Genomic DNA, 17,258 nt, shown 5'->3' on the forward strand with positions numbered 1-17,258 from the left:
GGATGCATGTATTCAAATACTATAACAATCTTAACAGACACAAAGAATGTTACAATGCTCAGTACACAAGGAGTTCTATCCCACATTTAGCTGCCTTGCCTGCTTTGTCCACAGATGCATGGCCTAGGAAATGGGCATCTACAAAACAGAAATAGTTTAATCATTATAAGCTACATATATTTCAATATGTCTAAATCAAGCAATACCATGATAAAACTTGAAATTTCAAGCAGGGGCGGATCCAGCCATTTAAAAAAGGGGGGGGGGGGGGGTTCCTAACCCAGGACAAAGGGGGGGGGGGGGTTCCAATTACATGTCCCCATTCAAATGCATTGATCGTCCAAAAAAAAGGTTCCCACCCCCGGAACCCCCCCTCTGGATCCGCGCCTGTCAAGGCCATAAAAATGATGTAGTATTGACACTTTAAATAAAAAATTGAAAACAATACTTGCATGCATGCTATTGATATAGTATAATGATAATTTAAAAGACAAAACTAAAATTATGCCAAAAGTCAAGGACCATGATTCAAAGGATAAGCAAGATAATCTCAGAGTAAAATAAGATGGGACAATTATAATTCATCTGCCTACAAAATATCACTGACTTACCAAAAAGTGTTTCCCTTAATCAACCCAAATCACAAACTTTTTAAACATCTAAACTAAAGTCAAAAGTTAATAAAAAAACAACCTGATAAAAAACATATTATGAAACAAAAGATTTTTCAGAACTCATTTTGAAAACTTCAATTACCATTACTACCCATCTAATATTTTTTTTGTAAATTTAATGAAACCTGTTAAAAAATGCATACAATTAATATGAAACCATTAAGAAAAGTAAATGTTCAAATTTTTTAACTTTGTTGTTATTTTTAGGTATAAGATAACAATTAAACAGCTATTGGATTAGGCCTGGTAAAGCTCAGAAGTAGAAGCATAATGTGGGCATAGGCGGATCCAGGGGGGGGCCCTGGGGGGCCCGGGCCCCCCCTTTCGTGGGAAAAATTTGGTTGATTATATAGGGAATCATTGAAGCATGACTGGAGCGGGCCCCCTCTTAGGTCAGTCAGCGGGCCCCCCCTTAGGAAAAGTTCTGGATCCGCCACTGGTGGGGGAAATATTCAAGTACTGGTGCCTTTGCAAAGTTCATTTACATTTATGAGTTGGAGGAGCTAGTCAGTATTCCTGTCCTTCTTGCACAATTCAGGCATTGAGGAAAAAGATATGTATTTTGGCAACAGACAACTTTATATATGGTCATTTAAGGATAGTTGTCTTATTGGCAATCATACCAAATCTCCTAATGTTTTTATAAAAATATTGTAGAAGCAATTTACACTGTTATCAACTTGAGTAGTTTTCTAATTTATAAAATATGTATAAGATTATGTTAGGCAACAGTAGTTTCCCAATCTTGTAAATCTATAAGGGAGAACAAATCAAGGTACCAAGCACCAAATTGTTGACACTAAACTAATATATAGATATGGTGTTTCTTATAGTTGAGTTGTAATTATTAAAGCAGATAGCTATACCAAATTTAGAATGAATTTTGTACATGTACCAATCTATAGATAAGTTATGATCTAGTCATTAATAAGGGGACATAGCTTATTACCTCTTAAATCTGGAGCATAGGTTACCATTACATCCTAATCTTCTGTGACTAGTCAACCATTACACAACACATCTATTGAATGTTCACTTGATTGATTGAGAACACCAATACCTGCTCCATCCTTCTCGTCACATGTCATATCAAAGGTCAAGGCCACCTTTTTAGGTCGACCAGGACCTCTTTTGATTACTCCATGTTGAGTTGATTTACTAGGAAATTGTTTGCTTTGTTCAAAGTCATCCTCACTAGTCCGATCTATACTATTATTCATTTTTTTAGGTCTTCCTCGACCACGTTTTAAAATTTCTTCTGATGCAGAACTTTCTTCTTGCGAATCATCACCATTAAAACTGGAAATTTTCTTTGGTCTACCAGTTTGATTCTTCTCAGAATTTTTACGTCTTCCTCTGCCCTTTTTTTCTGAATAGTATAAATTATTTTTATCTAATTCTTTTTCAGTAAATAATACATCACATTTGTTCGTTCTACCAGGGCTTCTTTTATCATGATCTTCACTCTTCTTATTTTCATCATTCTGTGAACTTCTTTCTTCTGACTAAATAAAAGTGCCTTTGTTAGTACAGTTACATTCACATTTGTTTTCTTAAACAAGAGTGTAGTCCTATAACATATGACCTCAGGGGCATTATTTACTATTTCTATTTACTGTCCTGATAAAAAAGAAGTTACTATCAATGCACATTCAAAAAATTTAAAAAATTAAAATATCAGTATAAAAACATTAAAAATTGAATAAGAATGCGAAGTCATATGTAATAGGGCTAAACAAGAGTGCACACGCTTTAATGTCTCGCTTGCTACACAATTCATGATTAATTTTATGTTGATAGTCCAAAGATTTAAAACAAGTATCACATAATCTCAACATTATTAATGGTCCTTGAAAATGAGGCCAGTCAGTTAAACCAACTCATACAGACATGTACACCTTAAAATCATTCTATGCACCAAATATAGTTGACCTATATGACTATTAGAGAAACAGACCAAACACATAAAAACTTAACATTGAGAAATGAACTTTGAAAATGAGGCCAAAGTCAGATGAAACTTGCTGACTGCCATGTACATCTTACAACCAAAAAATGTTGGAATAGAATTTAACAATATTCTAAAATAATTGAAATAATGCTTAAACAACTGCATGCCAAATATCATTGGCTTATCATCAGTGGTTCTACTTAAACTTAACTAATCATAACTTAAACATATGGACTATGCTACAGTTTCAAAGTCAATATGTAGTTTATGTACCATGACTGAAAAGGCAGAGTCAAATAATCTCTAAGAAAATGACATGTGAATGCTTACATAAATGCATACCAAATATCATTGACTTGGTTCCTCTAAAATTGACTTAATTGAAAACTTTTAACATTTAAACTATGTAATCGTTTTAAATTTTATAGGCTGAGGGGGCAGGGCCAAATTGTCTCCATGGAAATGTAATAGTAAAAATCAACATTTCTAAAGCAATAACTCCAAAACAGGATTGTAAAAAATACTAGATTAAACAGATCTTATCAAGCTGATCATTTTTGCAGTTTATAATTTAACCCTAGCTTACATGGTTTTCAAAGTAACAGTAACAAATATTTAAAAATGTATATTCAAGGGCAATAACTCCAAAACAAAACAGGTTAACAGATTTTTCAGAAATGTTCAGGGTTAATAGACTTAACTGCACCATATGGGCATTTCTACAATTTTAATAGGGAATATTCTTCCATTATATGTAACCATTATTCTAAGTATGATTGCAATGTATATGATATCAATTATTGAGTTAGCACCACAAAACAAAAGTGTCTTGACAGCTGGACTTTTCATGATCAAAGAAGCTCAAAAGTAAATTAATATATGCTGTACAATAATTTACTAAGAATCTATTAAACTAGAGGCTCTAAAGAGCCTGTGTCGCTCACCTTGGTCTATGTGCATATTAAACAAAGGACACAAATGGATTCATGACAAAATTGTATTTTGGTGATGGTGATGTGTTTGAAGTTCTTACTTTACTGAACGTTCTTGCTTCTTACAATTATATCTATAATGAACTTTGCCCATTAGTAACAGAGAAAATTATTTGGTAAAAATTTACATAAATTTACCAAATTAATGAAAATTGTAAAAAATTGACTATAAAGGGCAATAACTCCTTAAGGGGTCAATTGACCATTTAGGTCATGTTGACTTATTTGTAGATCTTACTTTGCTGAACATTATTGATGTTTACAGTTTATCTCTATCTATATTAGTATTCAAGATAATAACCAAAAACGGCAAAATTTCTTTAAAAATTACCAATTGGGGGGCAGCAACCCAACAACCGGTTGTCCAATTCATCTAAAAAATTCAGGGCAGATAGATATTAACTTGATTAACAATTTAACTCGGGTCAGATTTGCTCTAAATGCTTTGGTTTCAGAGTTATAAGCCAAAATCTACATTTTACCCCTGTTCTATTTTTAGCCATGGTGGCCATCTTAGTTGGATGGCAAGGTCATCGAACACATTTTTCAAACTAGATAACCCAAAGATGACGTTGGCCAAGTTTGGATTAATTTGACCCACTAGTTTCAGAGAAGATTTTTGTAAAAGATTACTTAGATTTACAAAAAATGGTTAAAAATTGACTATAAAGGGCAATAACTCCTAAAGGGGTCAACTGACCATTTCGGTCATGTTGACTTATTTGTAAATCTAACTTTGCTGAACATTATTGCTGTTTACAGTTTATCTCTATCTATAATAATATTCAAGATAATAACCAAAAACAGCAAAATTTCCTCAAAATTACAAATTCAGGGGCAGCAACCCAACAACGGATTTACCGATTCATCTGAAAATTTCAGGGCAGATAGATCTTGACCTGATAAACAATTGTTTCCCTTGTCAGATTTCCTGTAACTGCTTTGGTTTTTGAGTTATAAGCCATAAACTGCATTTTACCCCTATGTTCTAATTTTAGCCGTGGTGGCCATCTTGGTTGGTTGGCCGGGTCACGCCACACATTTTTAAAACTAGATACCCCAATGATAATTGTGGCCAAGTTTGGTTCAATTTAGCCCAGTAGTTTCAGAGGAGAAGATTTTTGTAAAAGCTAACGACGACGGACGACGAGGGACGATGACGCCAATCGCCAAGTGGTGAGAAAAGCTCACTTGGCCCTTCGGGCCAGGTGCGCTCAAAAGACTACCTCTCAGTGCTATGTGTCTACAAGGAAGTATATAAAGTATTATTTGTTAATTTGGGATGGTTCATATTTTTTTCTATATCAAAACAAACTTACACTACTCAATCTAAATGTTATACTTACAGAGGCTGATGGTTGACCTCTCTTTCTCATCACAGGGGAATAAGTACTGTTTGGAGGACATTTTCTTACTGAATTTATTTCTTCCAACCCATCAGTGGATTTTGGAGGTAGCCCACAGCTTCTCTTTATTTGAGGTTCTTCTTCAACCTCATCACTTATTTTTCTAGGTCTCCCACGGCCTTTTTTTACTGACTGTTCTTTTACATCCTTATCACTTATTTCATTGGGTCTTCTTCTACCTTTTTTTACTGGCTGTTGTTGTTCCCCCTCGGACATATATTCATTTTCACTGTCAGATTGTTCTTCAAAAATATCTTCAACACTCTCTGGCTTGTCATATGAATTTTTTAGAGGTCGCCCAGGACTTTTTTTCACTGTATGTACCTGATATTCCTCATTAGCATTTTTCCGCGGTCTGCCTCTACCTCTACTTACTGAATGTACTTCGTCCTTCCCATAAGAAGATTTTGGAGACATCCCAGGGCTTTTCCTAATTGACTGAACTTCTCCCAACTCATCTCTATTTATTTTTTTTCGGTCTCCCTCTGCCTTTTTCTACTGGCTGTTCTTCTTCCTCTTCGGACATATATTCATTTTCACTGTCAGATTGTTCTTCTATATCTTCATCATCTTCTGTGTAATCAACCCCCTTTGGTGATCTCCAAAGACTTTTCCACATTGGTTGTACTTTTTCCTCCTCTGAATAATCACTTTCACTGTCAGATTGTACTTCTAGATCTTCAGCATCCCCTGTGTAATGATCTTTGTAATTAACAGCTTGCTTTGAAGATCTCCCAAGAATTCTCCTAACTGACTGTACTTCTTCATCAACATAAGTAGATTTCAGAGGTCTCCCACGGTTTCTCTTTGCCTGTACATCCTCTTCATCCTCATCCCTTACTGTTTTAGGTCTCCCTCTGTCTCTTTTTACTGACTGTTGGTCTTCCTCCTCTGATAAATTTTCATTTTCACTGTTAGATTGTTCTTCAATACTGAAATCATCCTCTGTGTAATTAACATCTTGCTTTGGAGATCTCCCAGTACTTACTGACTGTACTTTTTCCTTGCAGTAAGTAGATTTCAGAGGTCTCCCACGGCGTCTCTTTATTGGCTGTTCTTCATCCTCTTCATCCCTTATTCTTTTAGGTCTTCCCCTACCTTTTTTTACTGGACTTCTCTTTGGCTGTTCTTCATCTTCCTCATCCCTCATTATTTTAGGTCTCCCTCTACCTTGTTTTACTGACTGTTGGTCTTCCTGCTCTGACATATATTCAGTTTCACTGTCAGATTGATCTTCTAAACTGAAATCATCCTCTGTGTAACCAACATCTTGCTTGTCATATGGATTTTTACGAAGTCGTCCAGGACTTTTTTTCACGGCATGGTCTTGATATTCCTTATTAGCATTTTTCTGAGGTCTATGTATACCAGTCCCTTTTCTTACTGACTGTACATCCTTCTCATCATCCCTTATTTTTTCATATCTCCCTCTACCCTTTTTTACTGACTGTTGGTCTTCCTCCTCTGAAATACATTCTTCTTCACTTTCAGATTGTTCTTCTGAATCGTTATCATCATATGTGTAACTAACAACTTGCTTTTGAGATCTCCCAAGATTTTTCCTTACAGTAACTGACTGTAATTTTTCCTCCTCTGACATATATTCATTTTCACTGTCAGATTGTTCATTTATATCTTCAGTATCTTCTTTGTAATTAACCCCTTGCTTTGGTGATCTCCCAAGACTTTTCCTTACTGACTGTACATCTTTCTCCCCATGAGTAGATTTCAGAGGTCTCCCACGGCTTTTCTTTATTGGCTGTTCTTCATCCTCGTCATCCCTTATTTTTTCATATCTCCGTCTATCTTTTTTTAGTGGCCGTACTTCTTCCTCCTCTGACATACAATCATTTTCACTGTCAGATTGTTCATCTATATCTTCAGTATCTCCTTTGTAATTAACAGCTTGCTTTGGAGATCTCCCAAGACTTTTCCTTACTGAATGTGCTTTTTCCTTGCAGTAAGTAGATTTCAGAGATCTCCCACGGCTTTTCTTTGGCTGTTCTTCATCCTCGTCATCCCTTATTTTTTCAGGTCTTCCTCTGCCTTTTTTAACTGACTGTTGGTCTTCCTCCTCTGACGAATATTCAGTTTCACTGTCAGATTGATCTTCTATACTGAAATCATCCTCCGTGTAACTAACATTTTGCTTCTCAAGTGGATTTTTCTGATGTCTTCCAGATCTTTTTGTAATGGCATGTGATTGATTTTCCTCTTTAGCATTTTGTGGAGGTCTCCCAGGACCCTTTCTTAATGACTGTACATCCTTCTCATCATCCCTTAAATTCTTAGGTCTCCCTCTACCTTTTTTTACTTGCTGTTGGTCTTCCTCTTCTGACTTATATTCTTCTTCACTGTCAGATTGTTCATCTATATCTTCAGTATCTTCTTTGTAATTAACAACTTGCTTTGGTGATCTCCCAAGACTTTTCCTATCTGACTGTACTACTTTCTCCCCATGAGAAGATTTCAGAGGTTTCCCACGACTTCTCTTTGGCTGTTCTTCATCTTCATTATACCTCATTTTTTTAGGTCTCCCTCTACCCTTTGTTACTTGCTGTTGGTCTTCCTCCTCTGAAATAGATTCACTTTCACTGTCTGATTGTTCTTCTATATCTTCAACATCTTTGGTGTAATTAACCGCTTGCTTTGGAGATCTCCCAAGACTTTTCCTTACTGACTGCATTTTTGCCTCCCAAAAAGTAGATTTCAGAGGTCTCTCACGGTTTCTCTTGGGCTGTACTTCCTCCTCCTTCTCATCCCTTATTTTCTTAGGTCTCCCTCTATATATTTTTACTGGATGTTTGTCTTCTTCTTCTGACATATATTCAGTTTCACTGTCAGATTGATCCTCTAAACTGAAATCATCCTCTGTGTAACTGACATCTTGCTTGTCATATTGATTTTTCTGAGGTTTCCCAGGACCTTTCCTTTCTGAATGTACATCTTTCTCCTCATTCCTTATTTTCTTAGGTCTCCCTCTACCTTTTTTTACTTGCTGTTGGTCTTCCTCTTCTGATGTACATTCTTCTTCACTGTCAGATTGTTCATCTATATCTTCAGTATCTTCTTTGTAATTAACAACTTGCTTTGGAGATCTCCCAAGACTTTTCCTTACTGACTGCATTTTTGCCTCCCAAAAAGTAGATTTCAGAGGTCTCTCACGGTTTCCCTTGGGCTGTACTTCCTCCTCCTTCTCATCCCTTATTTTTCTAGGTCTCCCTCTATATATTTTTACTGGATGTTTGTCTTCTTCTGATGACATATACTCACTGTCAGATTGATCCTCTAAACTGAAATCATCCTCTGTGTTACTGACATCTTGCTTGTCATATTGATTTTTCTGAGGTTTCCAAGGACCTTTCCTTACTGAATGTACATCTTTCCCCTCATTCCTTATTTTCTTAGGTCTCCCTCTACCTTTTTTTACTTGCTGTTGGTCTTCCTCTTCTGACGTATATTCTTCTTCACTGTCAGATTGTTCTTCTATATCTTTAACATCCTCTTTGTAATTAACAGCTTGCTTTGGAGATCTCCCAAGACTTCTCCTTACTGACTGCATTTTCCCTTCCCTATAAGTAGATTTCAGAGGTCTCCCACGGTTTCTCTTGAGCTGTTCATCCTCCTTCTCATCCCTTATTTTTTTAGGTCTCCCTTTGCCTTTTTTAATCGGCTGTTTTTCTTCATCCAACATATATTCAATTTCACTGTCAGATTGTTCTTCAAAAATATCTCCAACACTGTCTGTGTGACTAACATCACCCTCGCCAAGACTTGTTTTACTCCCATCATACTTCTTCCCAGAACCTTTAGGTCTACCACCTCGTTTCTTAGCAGTGGGTGCTGCCTTATTTTGCATCTGTAATAGATATTTTTTATATTTTAGTCAATTATCAACTCAATTGGAACAAGGTCTCAAAATATGCTTCTCAAGCATGCATCTGTTACAGACAGTAAAAGGCTGAAATTTTATTGAAAAAATCAAGGACTATTTGTTCAAATTGGGCAATCAAATATTGTAAATTTAATTCAAAAATTATTGCCTGCATCTGTTATTGCGATTTTGTCATTTTAGACTAAAATGTGATTTTATTTTTTGCGATATTGAGAAAAATCCTGTTTATTTCATATTAAAAAATTCATGATCCTAGCTAAAAAAATGTCACTATAAGTATTGAAAGCTTCTTTTTGTAATTTCATAGGGTTTTTATACCCCTGCTTTTAAAAAAGTGGGGGTATACCGGTTTACCTTTGTCTGTCCGTTTATCCGTCAGTAACGTTTGTCCCAAGTCAGGAGCCTGTATTTCAGTAGTTGTCATGTGCTGCTGTGTTACTTATTTGTTTTTCATACATAGGATAGATCAATGTACTGTTCCCAGGTTAATTGTATTAGAGACACTGTCACTTTCAATGTTTAAGGGTAAAATGAGTCATAAATGTATGTGACAAATCAGTGTACTATTTTGTCTGTGAATTTCTTGAAGGTAGTCCTTTACAATATTTGACCATAGAAGAAATTTTGTAGAATCGAATTGGTAGGAAATTTTTCTAGGCCAAAAAGGGGGGAAGTGCAGGGTTTCCTTTTTTTCTGTATCGTACCATTTACAACTACGACGCTGAATTCAATATCATGTGCCATTTCGACAGCTGGACAACCATAGCTTTTTTATGTTTTTTTCTTTGACTATTTGCGGACTACAGACTCTATGATCTTTAAATTGTCAAAAATATATCACAAAGATAAGAGTTATTGTTCCATAGCTATACCTTAACATCCTTCTACATCTTTAAATCTTAAGTTTTATATACATGTATATATATAAATAAGAGTATTTTTATATGTGTTTCTCCAGAGAAAAAAATATCTGAGTGCACTGTATAGCTTGCAGTTCTGTGTGACATATATAAGTGTTTACTTTTTGGATAGAGATCTAGAGTTGTCTCATTAGCAGTCTGTTTCTGGCATGTCTGGTAAAATAGTAGTTATTTTCCTTATATTCATAGATTTTATATTACTCATTTAATTTAATATTTCTTGTGTTTTATCGAGAAGTTTAAGTAAACACCCACACGTGCGTAAATGTAAACAAAGAATTGTTTATATAATTGCATATAATTTCCATAATTGTCACTGTATCAATGAAAAAGGTGTGTCATAGCATGTTAACTTCCAATCAAAGCCTGGTGACAAAGTTCACCTTCCGATATTTGAAGGATTGACAATTTGTAGCTCAGGTAAAACATGTCAACAAAAGAAATAGGTGTATCGTAGCGAGGTCACTCGTCTTTGTAGAAGTTCTGATCGTTTTCCAAAGTTTTAATACCACGGCACTCATTCAATCTCTTTAGTTGGATATTTCTAGTTTCAAATCATATAAAGTATTTTTGCTCGATTAATATCTTCATCAGTTTAATTTATTTACATAAAATCTTGAATGGATGCCATTGTTATTATCGATTTGTTTGCATGTGCGGTCATGTGACTGATATTCATTACTAATTAGTGACGTATCTACCGATCTTCGCTATTAGTTATCATAGGTACCAGGATTATAATTTAGTAGGCCAGACCCGAGTTTCTTCTACATAAGACTCATCAGTGATGCTCATATCAAAAAAGTTATATACAGCCAAACAAATACAAAGCATCCGCGCTTCAAAATGCGAGATTAAATTTTTGTGATTATAACCGTCACATCTTTCCAATAATGCCAGGAATCACATTTTATGAAGGAAATTGAAAGTAAAAATTTTGATTGTTGCACATGTGTATTCAGAAATGGTGACACAAATTAACCCGACATTGAATGATCAATAAATTAACGATCATCAAAGGTGATAAGTGGGCCATAAACATGTCATTTAAAGAAAATGGTTGTATAAAGATGCTACAGATGTAATTTGAATGAATACTTATAAAATAATATTTATGAAATAAAAAAAACCCAGCCAATATGAAACTATCATTTATTTCCATGAGAGGATTACGAGGAGATAAAATTAACATTTCATCATCATACATGTACATCAGAATGGAAGTCTGACTTCAGTACTTGGCGGATCCAGAGGAAGGTTCTGATAGTTTTTTTGGACGATCAATCACAATGTTGGACCCCCCTTTTATCCTAGGTTGGGAACCCCTTTTAAAAATGGGTGGACTTTCATTTTTCAAAACTTATTTTTTGTGAGAATTGATATGTAACAAGTCAACTTTGGTTATTCAAAGGTTCAAATCCTGTCTGAAGTTGTACATGCTACATTAATGCTGCTCCACTGCTAGTCCAAATAATTATGACGTCTTGAAAGGCTATTATATTTATTTTCTTTGACGCCTTACATCGATGTCTTGAAAGGCTATTATATTTTTTTTTCTTTGGCGTCAAAGAAAAAAAATATAATAGCCTTTCAAGACGTCATAATTATTTGGACTACTCCACTGCATAATAGTTCATAGTGCATTTGCCAATATTTGATGTTTTCTCTAGATCTAAATATACGTATCCGTGTAGTCGAACATAACACTACAGGGGATCTTTCTATGTCTTGATTTGGACAACAAATGTTATATTTCGTAGAACACTTAAATATTAGGTTAAAACCTTCAAATTGGTACCCCCATGAATTAAAGTACTTTCACAGTACTTACAAGCTTCATGGTAAAAAGTGGTGCAGTTTTAGCAGTAAATGGAGTTCCTACACTTTATCACTATTTTTTACAAAGTCAATCATGAAAAGTTCTGAAATTACAATTGACTTTTTAAAGATGTCACAAACTAGTTGAATACAATGTCTCTGGTATTGTGCACAAAACTTATAAAAGGACATGTTTAAAGCATTGTAAACTTTAAACAAGAATTTTTAAGACACTAAACAAAATTCCTTGCTTTATAAAACCTGGGAACAGTCTGTCTATCCACACAAAATAAATAATGCTGAATGCCTTAAAAAATAAATTCAAACTTGAAAAGTGATATGGTCATTGTAGGTCATTGTAGGGTTTTTTTTAATATGTTTTCAAATGTTTGTAAACAAAGCCATGTGGACGACCCCAAAATGCTTTAGTTTAATATAAATCTCCTTTATGAAATATATGAAGCTTCTAATTTCTAAAGGCAAATTGTTATAAACATTTATGAAGAAATGGGTTTGCATTGAAGTTATAATGGGAGATTTCTGATGAATTTACCTCTCAATTTTCGAGTATCAAGGAAATATACGTAGGACTAAACAGTAATGGGGAAGGAAGCGAAGATCGAACATGCTTCTTCTATGTATTTACCTCCTTTAAGTATGAGCACCACCTCCATATATGTGTTATAGTAGTCTCAGGTACAGCACATGAAAACGGCACTTAATTGTCTTATTGGCAACCATACAACATCTCCTTATATTTATGTAAATATTAAAAATGGTTAACAATACAAGTACACTGGTTTTCTTTTAGTGCAAGTCTTTATTAAAAATGTCAGAAATTATTGAATATGAAAATATAATATGGTCTGCATTAGCTCTGGGAACAGTACGCTAAGATATATGTTCATTCACATACCCCTTTGGGGTCTTGAGATATAAAAAGTTTCAAAAGTTTCCTGATTAGCTGTATCAGGGACTTTCCCAGGCTGCATCAACAATAAAAACAGATAGTATATTATTAATATTAATTAATAAATGATTAGATATGGTAATGATATACCTACATAAGAGAATCATAAGAGTTCTCTACACAAAGTGGCTCCAAATGGAAAATTTTGTTATTGGAAGCCACATTTATTATGTGAACCAGTGGAAAAAGTACATTTTATGATTTGAGTTTATCCTGTCTGATCTTGTTGGAGTTCTCTACACACAGTATAAGTAGCTCTATCAAAGGATACAGTGTTTTCTTTATTTGTTTATTTGTTTCGTAGCTAATTTTGCATTTTATATACAGATTAGTAGTAAACAGTATTCCTTCAACCTGCATTTTACTTCCTTTTTAGGTTTGACTGATTGTGTATTCAAACTGTTAGGAGTATCATTTTTATAGGCCACTTTCGAGTAAAAAATACTTTGGTTTTAGAAAACATCATTTGTGCGTTTAGGGGCATTTTCATTTCCTTCCCATGTGGAGCATGTGATTGAAAATAATTTGATGTTATATTCTTATAATTGATAATTAGCACTGATGTCATTAGGGAATAATGACAATGAACAAACGTCATTTTTACTCTATCCTACATAATGACAATCACGAAGGCGCTTAATGAACCTTATTAGTGCAGGGAAACAGGCGATCAACTCTATATGGCAAATGAAGTCATAATGGTGAGCAAAATGATGACTTTTTACAGTGAAGGATATAACTCGAAAGTGGTCTATTGTAAGATCATTAAATGGTCAAAGTCCCTTAACTGTGGAGAGGCACAAAAAAAAAAAAAAAAAATGAATGTTGTGCTACTTTCACTAATTCAAACAAGTATTTAAATTTCCATTACATTAATTCAAGGGAACTCAATTTAGTATGTTTTTCAGCTTCCTTTATTAATCCCAATAATAATGTAAAGTTTGAGGGAAATCAATCAAGGTATACTGAAGTTATGTGAAATATTGCCATCATTTCGAGGCCTTTTATAGCTGACTATGCTGTATGGGCTTTGCTCATTGCTGAAGACCATACTGTGCCTATAGTTGTTAACTTTTGTGTCATTTGGTCTCTTGTGAAGAGTTGTATCATTGGCAATCATACCACATCTTCTTTTTTTAAATTAATTCAAACAGTTTATTGATTGATTGATTGGTGGCCAGTTTTTATTGGTGGAGGAAGCCGGAATGCCAGGAGAAAACCTGTCTCACTGACTAACCTTCCATAGAAAAATTGACAATCCTAGTCAATTAAGATTGGAGTTGAGTGCACCCGCATGGCCAGGGTTCAAGCTATTTAAAGGAGTCCTTACCTCTGGAACAACAAAGACAAAAAATTTCAAAATCAAAGGGTGCTTTCTTCCATCATTCCTTATGTGGTGTTAGAAGGACATCATAATTGGTTAAAGCAATTTTTAGTTATTGTAGGAAGTGTTGAAGGTAGGACGACATTGGTATACCATTATAAATCTTTGATATGCCATATAATAAAAATAAAGTGCTTTAAGGACAACCATTTATTGACAGCAACACAACAGATATATATTTTGATAAGATTACATCTGTGAAACAACAATAATGAAAACATGAAAACTATATAACTAACATATTTTGGCTTCTAAAATTAAAATAATAAAAACAAGTGTTTTCTTTTAAGCAAGTTACTCAACCGACATTCATTATACACAAGTTGGTTTACATCTCATAAATTAGAAACTTCACAAAATTAGAGTTAAAAGTTAATTAGTAATAAAACCATTTGTACTAGAAATAAACTGTGGATTTGTAGAATTTCAATTGCATGATCAATTACAAAGAATGTGACTTCAATTTTGAATGAAAAGAATTTAGGAAACTTGAAAGAAATATTTGGTTGAGTAATATGACTAAAAGGACAAGACTGATTTAACAATGAATAAAATATTTTCTTACACAGACACTTCAGATTAAGCTAAAATGAATTTAATGTTTTTAAATATGCAAATGAATTATTTCTAAATTTATAAAATTTATCAGAAATGTATAAATTCCTAGAATTCAACTTAAAAACATGGTTATATAGGGTTTTCTCAGTTTGAATATGGATGGAAATTATATCATCAAGTAAACATAACTAGTGTACCGTTTGTTATTTTATGTGAGACAAAATAGAACAGTAAATGACCATTTCAAAGTTAATTTGAAATATCATGCAATGGAAAATGAATAAGTCGGATGAAATAAATGGAAAAAATAATTGTCTTCTTAGAAGTTTCCCTAGCTACACACTAAATATTCTCAATAATTACCTTCAGTACATGTTACATTTAATGATTTCCCAAAAAAATCTGTTTAAGACAACTTACAACCCAACATTGTCTTAAACAGATTCATTCAAACAATCAAAGTAAAAGATCATTTGTTAACAGTAAAAATGCACCTTTCTTTGAAAATATTGCACACAGATATATTAAGAGGAACACAGTTTTTATATTAATGCTGTAAGTATATAAATATGACTAGGCAATCATCTGAACTTCTTTTAGTTTAATGTAAAATTATAACTTGATAGGAAATAATTTTTGCTGTCATTAAAGAATTTTAGGTTTCAAAAAGTTTGACCAAGAGAAGACGAATAATCAATAATCATGTTTACAAGTGAATACAATAATGACAAATATACTAACTAATAAATAATCAGTGAATCACTATAAGACGTAAAAAATTTGTAAGGGTTCTGCGGAACCCAGTGTCTCGCCTACTTTTGCTGTTAATCACACACTCATCAAAAATGATGAAAAAAAATCAATAAAATTATTCCTCTTGCTACTATCTTTTGATTGTCAGAAGCATCTGTCCAAGTTTGGTAAAAATCCAGGCTAGTTTAAGAATCTTAAAAATGTTTTAAATACTTTAACAGCAGACTGTATGTAATGTTAACTGGAAGAAAAACTAAGTCCATTTATAAGTAAAATATGGGAAAAATGGAATTTTATTTTTACAAAATTTACTTCTGGATACTATCTTCTGATCATAAACATGCTTCTGGCCAAGTTTCTTACAATTCCAGGATAGTTTAAGAAAGTTATCAAAATTTTAAAAACTTTAACCACAAAGTGAATGTAATGTTTCCTCGCAGAAAAACTAAGTCCATTTATAAGTAAAATACGGAAAAGTGGAAATTTACTTTTACAAAATTTACTTCTGGATACTATCTTATGAACATAAACAAGCTTCTGTCCAAGTTTCGTACAATTCAAGGATAGTTTAAGAAAGTTATTAAAATTTCAAAAACTTTAACCACAGAGTGAATATTTGTGGACGCCGCCGCCGACGACGACGCTGACGCCGACGGAATGTAGGAATTAATTCTCTTCTGTCACATGACACTTACAGCATCAAACTATCATGAGGAGGGGTTGGTGGGGTCCTGAACCTGAAATCCATGAAATCCTGAGGTCTAGAAATTAAAGAAATTGAAATTCCTGACATCCAGAAATTTGAAAAAAGAATTCCCGGATCCTGAAAGGAATCCCAAGCTTAAAAACACCAGTTCCCGAAAAAGGTTCTGACCCCCTATCATATGTTTAAATAATATTGAGAAAAGATGTGTACTAACATCCTGACTTCAGTAACTTACATTCTATTAAGCAAACTTCACAAACAGTGTAAAGTCAAATGATTTTTAGATTATATATAACTGAAGCACCTTCCTAAAAATATGGAAAATATGTCAATTTTCTATGTAAGCTATATACTGCAGGTATTCATTAGAAGCAAACTGGTTCAAGACAAAAATAAAAGTTATATCCCCCAAACATATCATACTTAGTTGGCAAAATACCATGTGGACATATCAGTTGTATTTTCCTAAATAACACCTACAGATTTTTTTTGTCTATGGGTATCCAATGTTTTGCTAAAATGGAGATCATTTCGGGGTTTGCCTATTTCACATAATTAAGGGAATATTAAGGTGATATTTTTGACATGCAATTTCCCAAGAAACCACTAATTTGGGTTAAGGGTCTGGAATTGCCTAGATATCTAGAAATTCTTATGGTATATCTTTTAATTTCATTTGAAAACTTTGGTAAAGGCAAATATTATAAGTTTAAATATGATTTATGTACAGGTTGTACTCAACTTCAACCTTTGTAGTATAAAACTAAATGTACCAAAGATGAACAAGAGTTTTAATCATTGCATTAATTATCAAAGTTATTAAATTCTTTTTAAGATTAAATTCCCAAAATTGTAACACCATGAAATCTGAGCAAAAACCCTAATGTGATATACATTTAAAAGTTTACATCATAATGAAACTTTCAAATTGAATTAGCTCAACTTCCGAGACTCAGTTGCTTAAAACAGTTGACCAATAGATAAACTTGTTCACTTGATAAGTTACACTAATTTCAACATGATTTTTTCATTGGTAAACAGTTATAAAAGTTTCAAGCAATACAGTCCTGATAAAACTTCTTTTAACCAAAACCTTAACACCTGCCTTAAACCATTTTCAGATACTGGACAAGGAACAAACAGATGGACAGATGCATAGATGCACAAATAGGAAAACAAATACCTTCTGCTATTGTAGGCAGTGAAGCTGGTGTATTTGTCTGGAATTAGT

At 33.7% G+C, this 17,258-nt stretch overlaps 2 protein-coding genes across 2 annotated transcripts; both read right to left on the reverse strand.

Annotated features, from left to right (window-relative positions):
* Positions 1-5,440, reverse strand: LOC139516366 (chromosomal protein D1-like). Its single transcript, XM_071306430.1, has 3 exons — positions 4,964-5,440; positions 1,624-2,179; positions 1-138 (listed from the first exon to the last, which is right to left on the reverse strand). Exons 1-2 carry the CDS (start codon positions 5,438-5,440, stop codon positions 1,676-1,678), a joined length of 981 nt encoding a protein of 326 aa, XP_071162531.1. The 3' UTR covers positions 1-138; positions 1,624-1,675.
* Positions 5,122-12,281, reverse strand: LOC139516266 (trichohyalin-like). Its single transcript, XM_071306269.1, has 2 exons — positions 12,210-12,281; positions 5,122-8,882 (listed from the first exon to the last, which is right to left on the reverse strand). The coding sequence occupies exon 2, from the start codon at positions 8,880-8,882 to the stop codon at positions 5,484-5,486; it is 3,399 nt and encodes a 1,132-aa protein (XP_071162370.1). The 5' UTR covers positions 12,210-12,281; the 3' UTR covers positions 5,122-5,483.
* Positions 12,282-17,258: the final 4,977 nt, after the last annotated feature.

This window comes from Mytilus edulis, chromosome 1 (genome assembly GCF_963676685.1).
Source record: "Mytilus edulis chromosome 1, xbMytEdul2.2, whole genome shotgun sequence".
Taxonomy (NCBI): domain Eukaryota; kingdom Metazoa; phylum Mollusca; class Bivalvia; order Mytilida; family Mytilidae; genus Mytilus; species Mytilus edulis.